At 32.9% G+C, this 18,270-nt stretch overlaps 1 protein-coding gene across 1 annotated transcript in view; it reads right to left on the bottom strand.

Annotated features, from left to right (window-relative positions):
* Window positions 1–17,725, bottom strand: part of LOC143252963 (integrin alpha-PS2-like) — a 107,513-nt gene extending 89,788 nt beyond the window's left edge. Inside the window, exons 1-4 of the mRNA XM_076505916.1 lie at window positions 17,417–17,725; window positions 15,358–15,479; window positions 9,244–9,350; window positions 2,142–2,262 (exon numbers count right to left, since the gene is read on the bottom strand). Coding sequence (XP_076362031.1) covers window positions 2,142–2,262; window positions 9,244–9,350; window positions 15,358–15,479; window positions 17,417–17,619 — 553 coding nt within the window. The 5' untranslated portion in view covers window positions 17,620–17,725. The remainder of the gene's footprint in view (window positions 1–2,141; window positions 2,263–9,243; window positions 9,351–15,357; window positions 15,480–17,416) is intronic.
* Window positions 17,726–18,270: the final 545 nt, after the last annotated feature.

Genomic DNA, 18,270 nt, shown 5'->3' with positions numbered 1-18,270 from the left:
GGTCAAGTAAACAGTTACTATTTCGCGTGTCCCCTTTTGTTTTAATAACTGCAGACAGTTGTACTTTGGAATTTTACTCCAAATGTCTCTAATGCATCCCATAAAGTTTTTTTTGAAAGTTACTTTTGATTTTTCAAGTTTTTGATCTATCCCAAATCTACTCAACTGGATTAAGATTGGAGTTCTGTGGTAACTGTTGCATGATTTGAATGACTCCAGTAGGTTTTTCTTAGCTAAATAATTTCTACATGGCCAGGTGGGTTAAGGCGTTCGACTCGTAATCTGAGGGTCACGGGTTCGAACTCTCGTCGCACCAAACATGCTCGCCCTTTTAGCCGTGGAGGCATTATAAAGTATGACCAATCCCACTATTCGTTGGTAAAAAAGTAGCCCAAGAGTTGGCGGTGAGTGGTGATGACTAGCTGCCTTCCCTCTAATCTTACAATGCTAAATTAGAGACAGCTAGCGCAGATAGCCCTCGTGTAGCTTTGCGCAAAATTAAAAAAATAAAACAAAAAATAAACAAGTTCTGCATAGGTTGGACGAGTATTTAGGGTCATTATATTTTTGGTAGTAGAATACTTTATCTATAATACACATATCACTGGGTGTAGCAAGATGGATCAGTATCTGATGGTACTTACACTGGTCCATTATTCCATCTATTTTTCAAATGTCTCCTATCGATTCATTAGAAAGAAGCCCCAAACCATTACACTGCCTCCGCCATGCTTCACGGTAGGTGCTATGCACTGAGGTAAGTCTTTTTCACCTTTTTTCCCAAAAGATGTACAACATAAATTTTGAACCAAATAGTTTAAACTTGGACTCATCCCTCCATAGCACGTTTTTACAAGCATCAACAGCCCAGTTTCATACTTTTTAACAATTTTCAATCTCTCGACAATATTGTTGAAGTAAAGGTTTTTAAAAACTCTACTTGACAGATTCTCTATTCTCACTGAGTCTTCTTGCTATTGTATATCACGAAACTCCTCTGTTATTTGGTACTTGTTCGTTTATTTCGTGTTTGAAGTCAATGGCAGTTTTCTTTTTGTCCCAATCGAAGATACTTAACATTAGTATCATTGAGATTAAGCGCTTTGCTTCTTCCTTTCCTGTTTTCAAATTTACTTGTCTCAGTCTCACTGTCTAGGTTGTACTTGACAGTGTTTGTGGAGCATTTCAAGTCGAACCAGCATCATGTAAAGTTTTTATGTTAATTCTCTGCTTTACTAACAACTTACTGTGCCTTTAGGGCCGTGGGCATGATAAATAGCTTAACGCATAGTGTTAAACACTGTTTTCATCAAGATTTATTTGTGAAGTGCTATTAAATTAATTTCTTCTAGCATATACTGGTACCATATGCTAGCTCCTTGCTAGCTCCTTTCTGTATAGTTAAAACATTGCATGGGGATACCATGACAGTTATTTTAGGCCCTAAATGTGACCAATATGTTCATTCAGGCCTTGGTAAAAATATGTGGGCATTCTAAAGAATAATTAGTATGCTCACACTGGCTCATTCCATTGTCAACATTGTAATGACATGGAGGAATTAACCCGATGAAATGGAAAGAATGACAAAATATTATATTGGTCCAATAGTTTTACAGAGTACTGTATGTATATATTTGAAGATTACGTCAACAGTGAAAACAACAATCCTAATGTTGCAACCTGAGCTAAAACCATTATTAAATGTAAAGCAAGAAGCGTATCATTTCTCAATTTCAAAATTTTAAAATATCTTAGTAAACAAATTTGATGCTTCAGTAATTTAAATTCTCAGTTTCTGAGTCTTTTTATAAAACTGTTCATAGAACACACTGATCTCAGTATTGAGTCTCATTCATATGTACATCGAATGCCTAAACTTTATGTAGTAAAATTTCTATTTTTGAGCAATAAACATAATTCAAAGTGGTTAGACATATCCCACTTTTTTCTGACATACCTTTATATGTAATTACTTTTTCAAAGTGTCCTTCACAAGGCGATTTTTAAGGGTAAAACATATGTCTTCCATTTATTTCTTGTTTAAAATAATGATGTATTTGAAGCATTTGCAACAAACAGGATTAATCGCACTTCCAATGTAACATAACACAAAACTTTAAAAACAAATCTCAACTCACATGTCCGGCAAGGAGAATATTCTTTGAATCCAGATAAAGAGCTACGTGCTGTCCAACATGTACCAACAGGGTCACGTCTTTTGAGACTGTTTGAGAAGTATACATAACGAGGTGCACATGCCTATATTAAAAATAATAAACAGTTTAATATGTTCATCAATAAACAAAAAAATAATGAACCTAAAATATTATGTTCTCATATAGTTGCATTTTAATATACACCTTTCTATTATGCTCTAAAAACCTACTTTTTCAAAGTCATAGTTGTCTCAGGTCATTAATTTGTATTTATATCATTCATTAAGAGTGTGGTTCATAGATTGCAACGTGTGGAACAAGTTCATTTCTCTCTGTTATAACATTCAGCTAAAATAATTACAAAAACAAGCATGAGATCACCAATTTTCTATGTTAACTAAAGGATACTCCAGAAGTAATTAGTTGGAATAATTATAATGTTGGTATGTTTACCAAGTGTTATGGGCATAGAAAGAATTTAATGGATAAATCCTCTGAACAAATTTATTATTAAGCTTGATGGCTTATAAAACTAAAATTTTGAAATTTGATGCTCCTAAAGAAACAAGTAAAACCAATAAAAACAAGACACACAATGGCATAAATGCAAACTTCATTATTAATGACTTTAAGCATGAATTTCAAACTGAAGACTATATATTGTGCTTAGGCCAACAAAATGCTAATTTTAACAAAATAAGAAAATATTTAGAGTCAACACATTAATTATTCATAAAAATAAAATAATTTGTACAAAATTTAACACTTAAACCAGTACATTAACAGTATATGTATTATTGATGTTTCATTTTTATTAAGCTCACTGGTACTGTAATGTACATACGGGTAGGCATTTTCTAGGAACATATAGAAATTAAAAAGGAAAGGAGAGAAGAAAATTATGTGTAAAGTTAGGTTTACTGATTGTTTATATAATAAGTCTAAAGTAAAGCTATAGTGGGGAAGCACCAAGTACATAAAATTTATCACAAAAAGTAAAAATAGTGGTTCAATTTTATACTTAAATCGCTTCTGAATTAAGCTATTTTCTGTTATATCACTAACGTCTTTAACAAAAAAACAAACCTCTTTAATCAACAGAGACTCCAAATTAAGAAATCAAGAAATATTTTCTAGTTTTTGTTTATACATGTTTGATACCTTCAGTATAAAAATATAGACTAAAATTGTTGTTAGTCTTTGTACTGAAGGTATCAAACATGTATAAACAAAAACTAGAAAATATTTCTTGATTTCTTAATTTGGAGTCTCTGTTGATTAAAGAGGTTCATTTTTCTATACATATTAGAAGTTGTTACTCTATCTCATTTTTACCAATAAGAATACGCCAGAAATTCACTTTATGAATGATCTCAATTTTGGTTGACTCAAAACAAACTTACCAACGTTTGACTGCATTGATTGCACTTTTCTAACACTTTGTTGATCAAACTTTATATCACAAAATTTACTTATTTCGGTTAGTTTGAAATATGAAGTTAGGAAATACTATGCTTTGAGGTGGTAGTACTTGCCCTGTTATTTTTAATGAGCTATATGCTAGTTACACTTTTAGTTCATGTTTTATGTTTAATACTAGAAATAGTTACGATTAACTGTAGCCTTGTTTTTTGCAGAGCACTTGGGAAAGAAAGTGTTCTTTCTTTACATGAAAATAATCAGCATAATCAAGCTTCAACATTAAGTGTAAAATCCTTCTTCAGTAACACTAGAAATCGTCTTTGCCAATTAACAACATTTTACTTAACCAGTGAGAAAAGTAGAGCACAAAAAAATTAAAATATTGTGAATAGTAATAGGCCATACAATTTTTTGTGGTAAACAGGAAATGTCTCTTAGGGGATATACAGATAATGGGACAGCTTTATTAGAGACAAAACAGTGGGACTGATCAGCTCTTATTCGTTTGTTTCCGTGTTCAGCTAACTCAAAATACACATTACAAATGATACAGAATTAAATTACCAGTTTAATTAGAGAGAGAGGTGTGAAAGTTAATAACTAGAAACATTAGCAAGGAGTCACTTTTGTTCATTATCGTTGCTGATGAAGTGATGGACGATATTATAAATCAGCAAATTTGAATGTGTATACACACATTTCTGAAAACTATATTGACTTAAAGCAACGCCATAAAACTTATTAAGAATTATTTTGGAAAGAGAAAAAAAGGTTATAGATTAGGCCTGTGATACAACTTCATCCACGCCTTAAACTTCATAATATTCAGCACAAGCAAACTTCCATAGATCATAAAAGCCACAGGACTATCTGTGTTAAACAAGCAGTAAAAATGTTGTAAATAAAATACAATAAAAGGTAAAAATAAAACAAGTTAAAAGCAAAGATAAACCTAAATTAAAAAGACCAGTGTCACGTAAAAACTAAAAAGTTGGACAAGTTTCTCCATCACCAATGAAACCATCTACTCTCAGGGGTAAATCCTTAGATAACACATGACTAAAATGGTGTTAATGCTCACATTCATAACAATAGAATGAAAGTAAAATGTGGACAGTTGTGACTTAAGTGTCCCACAGCCTACACATTGGTGGATCAGTCCCTCATAAAACAAAATAATGAATAAACATTACGTGAGAAATGTGTAGCTTACACAAGACTTCCTTCCAACGATCTTTATGAAAACTAAACAGCCAAACAAACACTGATTTAATCTGTTCACCTTAGCTGACTACCAACTAATGTGAATATGAAACTTGATTATAGGATTATATTTCAATCATGGAACAAGTAAGGCTGTGATAGTACCAAAACAGATGGATTTAATTGTATTCACAAAAACTGGATATAAATGGATATAAATAATTTAATGATTTAAGGGCCAGTAAACAGCTAAGAGAGTCAATATAAATAGTTCAGTCATTGTCTGCTTAGCTTCTACGTGGTCCAAGGCAAAATATTGCAAATGCAGCAATGAACAAATAAGCTGTAGAAGAGATCTTGTGAGCAACCACTGAGCCACAACAAACGTAGAAGAGTCCACAGAATCACCTGATTTTGAACTATTCGCGAAAATGACAACGGAAGAATGGATCAAAAGATGTTTGGCAAAGAAAAGATATTTCTTTCAACCAGAAGCATCATCCGCCTTCCTCATATGGCTGAAAGAAAGATCACAGGTGAGAGTGGTAACAAGCATTGGCAGAATGGACTGATCATCAGACTCAGCAACATCAACCAAGGACAGACCCAATTCAGCCAGTCTTGCTTATGTATGAAAAAAAATAGAGAAATTGCAGACCACCTGTTCCTAAAGACCACAGCCTACCAAGGACAACACCAGATGAGATGCTATGGTAAGGATCAACACTTGGTTACATGTTGGAAAGAAAGTTGCAAATGGTTGAGGTAAAGAGGAGGTATGTGGGACTCAGTGTGTAAATTCTGGACTGGCAAAGTGCAGAAAAAATGCAGAGCTAAAGCCTAAGATGGTATACAGGGTCAAGAAGAACTATAGACCAGAGACCCCGTAGACCCAGCATAGAATGTATGAGGGCAGGATAGATTCTGAACATGACTAAAATGGTGTTAATGTTCACATTCATAACAATGGCATGAATGCAAAGATTCTTTCTGGCTTTCCATCTGTTCTGCTGAGCAAGGGCATGGATTCTGTAAGAGGTGGAAAAGAAGACATGTACACTTTATATGAAACTGCTTAGCGTGAAAAATGAAAATAAGCTTACAGTTAAAGACAGTCTTCAAGAACTTTGACTCAGAAACCACTGGAAAAACAGCACTACTTAGATGGAACTAAAAATCGGGCTGTAATTCATGTTGGTGGCAAAAATGAATGCAAAGTGTTCAGAAAAAGGAAAAGGTAAAACTGTTTGGAGTGGTCCACTTCAACAAGCAAGTGAGAACAGTCTGAAGCTGGCATTTAATAAACCTCATTTACTGTAATCAACAAGAACTATGTAAGTCGTCAACATATAAGCCATTTGCAGCACTAGAAAAAAGTTTTATTAGTAATAGAACTGATCTTGACGCTGAAAAAGGTGACACTCAATACACAGCCCTAAAGGACACTAAGTTCACAGAGAAAAGGGTCGAACCTACATGGACTTGGAATCACCTGTCAAATGAAAAGTTATGGATAAAAATGGGTAAATAATCATGTAATCCATAGGAACCAAACAAAATATGCGTTAACCATTCTCTTCAAGACCTTACAGAGACAGCTGGTCAAAGCAATTGGACGATAATTAGAATGTATTTTGGAATCCTCCACAGACTTTGAGAAAGGAAAGCAAACAGCTCTGTGCCAAGCATCTAAAAAAAAAACATTCATCTGCCAAATCCGGTTTAAAACAACTAGAAAAAGAGCAAAAGAGGTAGAAGAGAGATGGTGCAGCATCTCATATTGAATGTCATCATGTCCAACTGATGCATTACAAGACCAATCAAGAACGAATTTAAGTTACACTAGCATAAATTGGCGATTATAATAATAGAGACAATCAGCACAAAGTGAAACAGGCTATTGCTGAGCCCAAGACTTAAAAGGTGGAAGAAGAGATAGAAGAACTGGAAAGAAAAACAAAACTCTATCCAAGAGTATTGGTGGTACTCTGTACATCAACAACTTCATGGCCATTGAAGAGCAAAATTGAGAGAATATTGGGTGTATACTTCCCGTTAACTTCCCATAGAAGCAGTGGTAGAAGAGATGCTGCTAATGGACTTATTCCAAGATTCCTTTTGGCTTTGTCATCTGTTCTGCCGAGCAAGGGCATGGGTTCTGTAAAAAGCAATGCTGCAAAAGGTATTCCAGGCCCATTTCTGTGTCTGTTGACAGGTATTAGGCAACCATGGACGAGAATACCTTGGAAAAATGTTTGACGTTTTAGAGAAAGAATGAACAACTACTTGAATTATACAGTCATTTACTCCCCCCATGCAGCCATTAATAGACAGAAGACTAACGATAGCAAGATCTAGATGTGAGAGAGTGATGAAAGACTGTCAGTCAGTCTACTCCAACTTCTTCTGTGGATGATTGTCAATCCTACAAGAAGAATGAGTAAATGTGTAGATGAAGAGATAGATAGATCAATAGCAGTAAAACACTGATTAGGTGCATGGAAATAGGTAAAAAAACCAGTACTGAAGAAAGAAAGGTTGTGATCTGATCTCATATACTCCACCCAATGAACCTTTCCATTAACAACAGCATCACTCCAAAGTGGATTGTATTCACTGAAGTTTTCCAAAATGAAAAGAAAGACAACAACTGTTCTATAAGATTGTCAAGGTTTAATTTATTGTAAGTAACAGAAAAAGAGAACATACAGTAATGGTATGACCCACAGAGATACAGATGGATAAAGTCTTCAGGGATGTATCAAGTGGCACACAATATTGCTATGTGCTGGTGAGCCACTGGTGACGTACCTCTTTGAACCCAGCAATCACATAACACGCTATTCTAGTATAATGAAAACTACCAATGGATGACTGTCATCCATTAGCAGGTGTCAAGGAGAGACACAAGAGATGATAGAAATTGATTAAAAGCTTAATGCCATCCAAATTAGAACAGAACCTCGACAGTTCCACTGTGTTAAAGTGGCCAATATTATTAAGGTGGAGAACCATTCTGTATGTAAAAACGATGTAACGACGTTTTCCCTTGATAGAAAGAGTGCTGCTTATCTCCAGAAACTTGCCTGAGATTTACTAGGAAGACCTCTGTCAGAGGAAGAAGATTTCAAATACTTCAACTAGCATTACCAGCATTGTTTAACACTCTTTATGTATATGAGTTTTCAAGTACTTCTACATAACTGTAAGCATGGGTCTGTTATACGTTTTAGTGACCTTTTCAAATATTCATCAGTTTTGTCTCTCAAGTTTATCATAAAACGTTGAGCTAGACACACTGTTATCTAACTTTTGATCTTTCGTCATGTTTCAAGTGTACTTATTCAAAATCTATTACATTAAAGATTTAACACTCATTGTAACTTATAAAACGAATCATAAAATTTAATGTCCTTTGTACAAATGTAAGATATAATACATCACATCTTACTGTAATACTGTTTTAAAATGTCTTCTGGTAAATTTAGTATTTATTTACAAATAATCTTACACAAGTGAAAAAATACGATGTAACTAAAATATAAGAGTTAATCTAATATTTATAAACTAAGATGTTTAAATTATATTAACGTAACTTAAATTTTCGTAATGAAACGGGACTTTTCTATAAGAAAATCATAAAATGCTGAAATGTAACTGATGATTTGGATAATTTTTAGGGTAAAAGATAATTCATGTTACTGTAACAGTTTCAAAATTGACGTGAGGAAATATTTGTCGTTAGCATTGCGGTGTGATTTTCATATATGAAATATAAATGAAGACTTGTGTTAGTTGATAGGAACTAATATTCATGACGTGTAATTTATCACAATAAACTAAGCTAGACGTGCATAGCCATTCTTATCCATTTCTACTATGACATATGAAATGAGATAATACTCAGGTTTCCAAAAACATCGGCCGCAAACTATACATTATATACACCCTGTATCATATAATGGCTACAAAAGATATTTCGCTAACCATAACTGGCACGATCGAGTTTATATTTTATTAAAAAGTAAAACGTGTTTTGTGTTCTGAGTTGGATCTGAGGTTTACATTCTGCCGTAACCAGTTTCAATTTGTGATACAGTCGAAATGACTGATGTTTATTAAATGCTAGGTTCATATTTGACTGCTTCCCAGTGGTAGACCATCAAGTCCACCGACTTACAATGCTAAAATCCGAGATTCGATTCCACGCAGTGGACAGAACACAGAAAGATCATTTTGCACCTTTCGAATGTTATCTTCTTGTATTAATTATTGAAATATGCACTATTTTTCATTAGATAAATTAGTTATCTGTGCTTGTGTCTATAGGTGTGTACTAATGTTACATGTATACAAAGGACATCTGTTTTGGACTGCATTAAAATATTTTGAATATTCAGACTTTTATAGAAACATTCTGGTCGTGTAATCTTTAACTAAATAGTTCACCGAGTCTTACCACAACAGGTCCATTTTCCCCAGCACTGTAGACTGTCGCACCAAACCACTGATGAGATTTGTTTTCTGTATATTCCCGTTTACTTTCAGTAATGATTTCTCCAGAACCTGAATTTTAAAATAAATCGTTTTTAAAAACAGCAAAAATGTTCGTTTTTAATATTTCAGTTAGTTACATTTTGAGTTCCGTAACTAATAAAAAACGAATATTTTAGAAAAAAAAATCTATGAATCTCCCAGAGTCTCTGCCTTCAAAATGTCGGACTCTTTACATCATTTGGGCTTTTCTTCATCTCCTACATTTGCAAACTTCTTTGCAGCATGCCACCAAACGTCAATTTTTACCATTAGCACTTTTAATGACAAATAAAGAACAACGTTTCGACCTTCCTAGATCATCTTCACGTTAACAAAGAGAGAGTTTGCAACTGACTGTTGCCGGGCACATGTCTTAGGAACGAGAGTATAAATGAGTACGGGATCGTAAGGATCGTTGCAGTTGGATGTTAGGTTATTAATTTGAATAAGTATAAAGGTGTTCCTTTATATAGGTTTAATTTTGGCTTTAGTTGCTGAATATGTTGAGGTTCTTTGATTTTGCGTTTGTTTCCCTACTTTGCATCTGGGTGTTTTCTATGGTTATGTTGTGTTTATTTGATTTGCACTGTTCAAAAACTTGTGAAATTGTTGTTTGTGTTCTTTGAATATAGTTTCTATTTTTCTGCTTGTTTCTCCAATATAGAAGTCGTGACAGTTGTCGCATTGTATTTTATAAATTGTGTTGGTGTTGTGTTTGTCAGTATAGTTTTTACTTAACATGGACTTTAGTTTTGTACCTGATTTTTAAATAAATTTGGTGTTTACTGGAATTTTGTGTGTTTTGATATGTTTTTTCCAAATATTGATTATTTTTCACTGATGTCGGGAACAAATGGTATGGAGCATTGTAAGGTTTTATAGTTTGTTATATTTTGGGATTTGTTGTTGTTTGTTTGCTGTTGGTGTGTGCGTATAATTTTTCCACCGTTTTTGGAGAAAATTTGTTAATTTTATCGGGTGAGCATAGCTTTGTGACTTTGTTTATTTGGTTTCTTAATATGTTGAGTTTTTTGTTTTGTTTAATGTGCTGAGTCCCAGGGAATGTATAGTCAAGTATGGGTGATTTTTCTGTGGATTTCTGTTTTGAACAGTGTATCGATTCTAGTGATCTTGAGGTTAAGAAATGCTATTTGGTTAGTTTTTCTGTTCACAGACGAACTTAATGCCTCGGTGTATCAGATTAATGTGGCTGAAAAAACTAACTGTGTGTACTGTAGATGTGGATCCAGCAATCCACTGTACCAGTATAGTAGTGGATGTAAGGCTGAATTGATCGCTTGAAATCAATCTGTGTCATAAAAATGTTGCCTAAAACTGGTGACATTAGATTGCCCATACTTAGGCCATTTATTTGTAGATAGTTTTGGTTGTTAAACGTAAAGTTAGTATTGATGTATCACTATGCTTGTTATATGCATTGCAAAGTTATTATACTGCAAAAACATAACAGGTACATGAAGGAATACAATTTACTTTGTCAAAAACCACCAAACATTTGATAATCTTTGTCAAGTGATACCAGCTAATTATATCAAATATTATAGATCTAGTGACATGGAAGAGACTCCGGCTTTGTTAGAAGACGAAGTAGCTATTCTGTGTCTGTAAACTAGATCAAACTGTTTGCTAAATGTAGTAATGCTACAGATGTTTCACGTACTCTAATGCCACTATATTTTGTTTCTAAACATACGTAATATCTTATATCATACTAAAACAGTAACTTCATATCTATTTGATATTCAGAGAAACACATAACCAAAATATTATGAAATTGTTTTTGTTGTTCTTGTTGTTGAAGTGGTAAAACATATAATAAACAGAAGACAGGTAGCAAACAGAGTTACGCTGATAGATATTAATCTGTTGCAGATAACTGCAACACCCATATTCGTCGTTCTATGAATATTTTTGATAATTTTAATGGTTAGTTGCTCTCAATAGCTACTATTTTAATTAATATATTAAGGTGACACACAGACCCTCATAACATGAGGAAAGACGTAATCGATTAAAAACGCTGTATGTAATACAGCTGGAGTTCAAGTCTCACTCACACTAGATTTTCATTTTTGATTAATTTTCAAATATTATGTCACATTAAAATGCATTATAACTGTTTTAATTTAAAACAAATAACAATTAAAAGAGTTGGCAAAACACTGATTTTTTTTTTGCTTTTATAAAGTATGAAAAACAGGATACTTAAGTTGGTTAACGTTATTAATAAGGCTTTAATAAGGATATAAATACTTTTATTAAATAAAAACCATATTAAATAAAAATGTCTACCCATTTTTGTAAACATTTATTATTTTTAACATTGAAGAAATGATTGCACTTTGCTTGTAGAGCCAATAAATGAACAAAACTGTTAGTTTCCATGCACCATATATACGAGTATAAATAGTAGTGAGGTGTGATATTAAAGTTTTGTTTCTGACACACAGTTCTCATATACGTCTAACACATAGGTCAACAGTAAGTTTATGGTTTTTTGCAATACTAAATTCAGGGGTTGTATCCCCAAGATGGACAGAGAATAGAAAGCAAGCTGTGTGCTGAAAACAACAATTTAATATATAGTCTCTGACAACTGGCATCGTTTGTATTATCGTAAATCACGTACTGTACAATTTCGCATAATATTTGTTGTTGTTTTAATTTCGCTCAAAGCTACATGAGAGTTATCTATGCTGGTCGTCCCTAATTTAGTAGTGAAAGACTAGATGGAAGGCAGTTAATCATCTCTACTCACTGCACACTCTTGGGCTAATCTTTTACCAACGAATACTGCGACCGACCGTAATATTTTAATACCCCAGCTAAAAAGGTCGAGCACGTTTGATATGACGGGGAATGGAACACCCGACTCGCAGATTGAGAGTCGAGCGCTTTAACCAGCTTGCTATGCGGATCTACATGATATTAATGACTGACTGAGGTTTTTAACAAATGACATAATATGTATTTCAAGTATGTATTCTCAAGATGGATGGTACAGGTATTAAAACTTTAATTAAGATAAAGTACAGAGCAACATTTCAACTTTATTTTAATTAACGTCTAAACACCCGTACCAACCGTCTTGAGAATACACTTTTACTTCAAGTGGGTTTCTCATCATCATGAATTTCAGGGATATTGTTTGAATCACTCACTTACTCGTAGTATTTTTTTCCATTTTCTTTGCTTGTATACAAATATTCCCTTGTATTGTAAATAGGTGCTAGAAGACTGGAAATCGGAAAACGTTATTTCTCTTTTCGAGGAAGATGGTGAAAGATGTTTTGCAAACTAATTTAATGAACTTCAAAATTGTTCTCCTACAGAGATTTCTTATTAGTCGTTTGATATTCTTTGGAGAGGTTACTGCTCATTTAAATGAAGATGCAGGTGTAGATGTGGTATATCTGGATTTTCAGAAAATATTTGATAAGATACCACATAAAAGACTCGTTTAAAAATATACATCTGTGTAGGTGTGAGAAATAGATTGGCACATTGGTTAAAAAATTGATTAGATGGAAGAAAACCAGGTGGTTGCTATATATGGAGTCTAGTCACACTTAACGTTATGAGTGAGGTACTTCGGTACTCAGTGTTTAGACCTTTGTTCTCTTTCATTCACTACAATAATCTAGATCAAATAATGTTCAATAATGTTTTTAAAATTTTTGATAACCTTACAATTTTAGATGTTGCTGGATGTGATACTGATGCTATTGCCTCACAAAAGGATTTAGAATATATGTTGAGTTGGTTAATAAGTACCAATGCAATGCATTGTGTGTTATAAGTTGAAATATGAGTATAATTTTGATGAGATTAACTTTTAAGAGTGTCATAAAAAAAAACGACCTTGGTGATCTGGTTGATCAGTCTCTTAATTAATCAAAGAAATGTGCTGCTGCTAATGACAGGACATATAGGATTTTAGATTGCATCGATAGAAATATTGAATACAAATATAAATATATTATAATATTATCGTGCAAGTCGTTGGTTAAGTAACATTTAAAGTATTGTGTTCCGTCTTGAGGTTCTTACCTCAGAAAGAACACTAAATTTTAAAAAATGGTTCAGAAAACAGATACGAGAATGATATCTTAAATGAAAATGTCATCATAAGAGAATAAGTCTTTGAACAGAAGAAGGATTATGAGGGATCTGGTTAAAGTATTTAATATTGTTAGTGTTGATGCAGCATCTGTTATCCTATTTAATTATGAGATTAATGGGCACTAGTATAAATTTTGGTTCGGTAGGCATCATCTTCAGCTAAATAAGCTTTATTTTTTCTTACAGGGTGGTTGGTCTTTGGATTTTTTAAGAGAGAGCTTCTTACAGGGTGGTTGGTCTTTTGAGTAAAATATGAGTATATAAATTACTATTTCATAAACTGCAATGTTTGCATCTCTTTAACATCCGTAAGATAATAGAAGTATGATATTGCGTGTCAAAAAAGAAAGTAGTGATATCAAATAAAGCGAAGCTATAACTGATCAAAATATTTTACATGTGCAAAAACAATCAAGCTAGATAAAAAGTGAGAAGATCAACTGTGTACAAATTTGTTATAAAAATAGTCAAACTATGTAAAATAGTCAAACTATGTAAAATAGCAAACTTTGTAAATATGTTATGCAAAAGTGGGAAATTTAATAAAAAATTAACCTGGTAATCAATATAAGTTAAACAAGAAAGAAATGGAGATAAGAATTTGATCCCTTTTTTAATTAAATGTGTTTTAATTAATAAAATATCACTAAAACATCCTTGCACACTACACTAATATTCAATTTGTGCAACAAGAACTCTTTGTTTAGAAAATTGGTTGATCTTCAGTTTTAGGTTAAGATATAACCTTAGTGCTCTTATTCTAAGTTTGATCTTCAGTTTTAGGTTGGTTAAGATATAACGTTACTGCTCTTATTCTAAGTTCCAGTATTCCTGCTCCTCTATCTTTTTCATATTGTTTTTTTTTTTTTTTTTAATTTCGCTCGACGCTACATGAGGAAAATCTGCGTTAGCCATCCCCAATTTAGCAGTGTAAAACGACAGGTAAGGCAGCTAGTGTCACCACCCACCGCCAACTCTTGGGCCATTCTTTTACGGATTGACCGTTATAACGCCCCAGCGGCTGAAAAGGTAGTCATGTTTGATGTGACGGGAAGTCGAGCGCCCTAACCACTTGGCCGTGCCGGGTCCAATCTTTTACAGAATACATATAGTTAGAATAATATATGTGTATAGATTCAAACCGTATATAGATTCAAAGGTTTTGTAAATTTTATAGAAAAGTTACTTGAACCTCAAGTACTGATGTTCTAAGTTATTTCATATTCGCGGTAAAGAAAATCACAAAAAACAGTTTTATAGTTGAAACAATTATTCCACTCCATATGTTTAGAAAAAGCATGATTTGAAGCGCATTAAAACAGAAGTATTTATCATGATAGAATAACCATATCATTCAATCATGATAGAATAACCATATTATTCATATTTTGTCAACTCCGTCTTTTAGAGATTGATAAATAATCTAAAATAATTATTCAGGTTTCATTTCTTTCTTTGTTATTCTTAAACATTTGTAACCTCAGCTATGTATAAAGTTTAAATATTTTAAAATTTCTTTCTTTAAATATGAATTATGTATTAAAGGTCTAAGTTGTTTTATTGAATCAAGAAAGAATTACATATTCAGAACGTATATTCTAAATAATAGACGCTGCGAAATAGAATTGCCATAGTAAATTAATTTCTTTTATACGCTTTGCTCAATTAATTACTATTCTAGTGATTGTAATAGTGAGACAAATACTACACAGAAAGAAAAGTCATCTTGAAAGGTGATTATATAATTATTTTTATGGAAAGGAACAACACCTACGATACTTAACTGATTAATTGGTCTCGAACGCATATGAACTAATTATTATGAATTTTTACAATAGCGGACAATTAATATTCTATTTTTACAATGCTAATTAACAGTGTTTGATAAACTCACCTGAGGTATCAAAGGTAATCTGTTGACAGTTGTTACTCTTATTAATACCACATTTGTACACAGCTCCCCCTTTTGTCACAGTAGGCTGTGTTGTTTTGGCGGTGGGGGAACCAATCAGTAGCCTGAAATAAAATATATATACATATATATATATATATATATATATAAACATACGCACCTCAAAATAATTTAAGAAACAATATATGAATAAAACGTGTGTGCAACTGAAAAAAATATGAAGTGTTCACTGAAGTTTAATTTTCTGTTAAAAAATTCCATTTTTGTTATTGGTTGGTTAATCGATTCTAAATCTGTCCGCTAAAGATCTGAACAAACCTTTGAACTTTATTCTAACGAATAACAGAGGTTATTTTTTTGACAATGAGCAATATTATTAACTTAACAACACAATTTCTTAAAGAACCATAAGCTGTGACTTACACGGCACACAAGGAACAAAGAACTCTGGTTAGTACGTAATCTAATCTTTTACGATCTCCATAATACAATCAGACAATGAAGTTCTTTATGTTCCATGCTCGCGCCAATCGACTAACGGTTATGAAAGAAAAAAAAACGAAACAGGAAGTGGGGGATACGGTTGTCGTCCTATGATGACCTTTGACATTACTCAGAAGATATAACGTAGGAAAAATATGCAAGTTCGAAACGAAGAGAAAACTAGACGATATGTTATAACCGGTAACTGTTTTCATAGCATTGTTTAACATAATCATCTATATCGAAAAATTTAATATTTTTCTAATAATCAGCGATTTCTAAAATAAACATCTATGTAAATAACATGACAATTATTACTCATTCAGACATACCATAAACACAGATATTGTACACACGGAATAAAGCAGATATTCATAACAATTTAGTTGAAATGATGTTGTTGCATTACTAAATTCCAAAAAATGTTTCTTATAAAGAGAAGCCCTATTTAATCAATAGTTCAATGGCCAGTTGTATTTTCTTTATCTATATTAGGCCCGGCATGGCCAGGTGGAACAAGGCGTTGGACTCGTAATCTGAAGATGGCGGGTTCGAATCTCCGTCGCACCAAACATGCTCGACCTTTCAGCCATGGGGGCGTTATAATGTTACGGTCAATCCCACTATTCTTTGGTAAAAGAGTTGGCGGTGGGTGGTGACGACTAGCTGTCTTCCCTCTAGCCTTACTCTGTTAAATTAGGAACGGCTAGCGCAGATAGCCCACGTGTAGCTTTGCGCGAAATTTCAAACCAAATTATCTATATCATTTGTTAATGTATTTTTTTATCATTTGTGATTGAATTTGCCAATAAATACAATGGTTAGACGCAATCTGTGTGTGTTTTCTTATTGCAAAGCCACATCTGGCTAACTGCTGAGGCTACCGAGGGAAATCGAACTGCTGATTTTAGCGTTACAAATTTGTAGACTTACCGCGGAACCAACGGGCGACAAGATGCAGGAAAGTCATGCAACTAAACTGTTTTGTTTGAAGGGGGCGCAATCAAAAATAAAATACTTTTGTTATTAGTGGTGTGTTAATAATAACGATCGTACAATAAACAAAATGTGGGGTTCCTCTTATATTCATATTAAACTTATGCTGTTACTTTCATTAATTTATTTGTTTCCAATATAGATAAACATTTTGAACATATTTAATCTATAGACATGATGACACCTCTATTTCTTGACGCTAAAATAAAGTTTTAAAGGTTACTTTTAGTTTTTCAATAGGAATAGAAAGTAGCATCTTCATAAATGAGATACTCGGTCATGTAATTTAATCGCATAAGAGTGCAAAGCTGTTTCCATTTTGTTTATTTTTTATTCAATATACATTAATAATTTTCTTTTATAATAAGAAATGCAGCTTTGAAAATACGTATGGACCAATTTTAGCTTCATTTCTATGTAAGATGATGAATAACTTACTAATAATTAAAATTATCATGCTTATAACACTTTTTATTTAGTTTGAAGAAATATCATACTGAATATTATACATACAATTATAAGAAAGACCTTGACTGGTTGGCTAATTCAAATGGCTACTTACCAACTTTTCCCCTGGGTTCTATGTAAGCTAACGGAGAAACCAAAGTGGGTATTTGGTGATGCATGGTGTATCAATACTGTTGCTAAATCTATGTTAAACGCTACATTCCACTTTGCTAACGTCAACAAAAAAGCCGTTATATTCAACAGTGAGTTACCGTGAAAAGAAGTAATCCAGAATTTTCTTGGAGTAACTCTAAACATGGTGAAGTAGCAGTATCTTCCTTCTCCCTATCCCGGTTCTCAGTTTATTGCACTCTGGCCTGTAGCCAAAAACACAACTCGACTCGACCAAGTTTTCTGGACTAAAGCAGGCACTAAATATCCGTCTTCGCGTCTCTTTAGACGCGACGTCACAAAGCATTCATTCACCTATGTAACTACTTCTGTTTTTTTTTTCTTGTTTATAATAAGAACATTATATTATTCAGTAGTATTTTGAACTAAACATTATAACAAATTACCAGAACATATCAAAGTGCCATTACCAAACTGAACTTTTGTATTCCGATAATACCAAAAGTGAGAGTGATAATGAACTTAAATATTATTTGATTTGTAAAACTTATTGTAAACATTTGAAAACTTCTAACAACTGAAACACATAAACATTGTTTCTACTAATGGTTGCATTGTCATCATTTTTTAGTTATTTATCCAATATAAGAAGCAAATAACTTTTAGTAACTCCTGAGTATTCATCATACAAGAATGAAATACAATTAAGAATACCTCAAAAACGTGTTTTGCACTAACTTCACTTGAATATCAAAAGGTTTTCACTTCAGATATAATAAAAGTTACGAAAACAAATAATTTAATGTAAAGGCAATTTATACACGCTCACAAGATTTT

This window comes from Tachypleus tridentatus, chromosome 6 (assembly GCF_004210375.1).
Source record: "Tachypleus tridentatus isolate NWPU-2018 chromosome 6, ASM421037v1, whole genome shotgun sequence".
NCBI lineage: Eukaryota > Metazoa > Arthropoda > Merostomata > Xiphosura > Limulidae > Tachypleus > Tachypleus tridentatus.
Note: the sequence above shows the minus strand (reverse complement) of the source record. Positions and strands in the feature narration are given on the sequence as shown.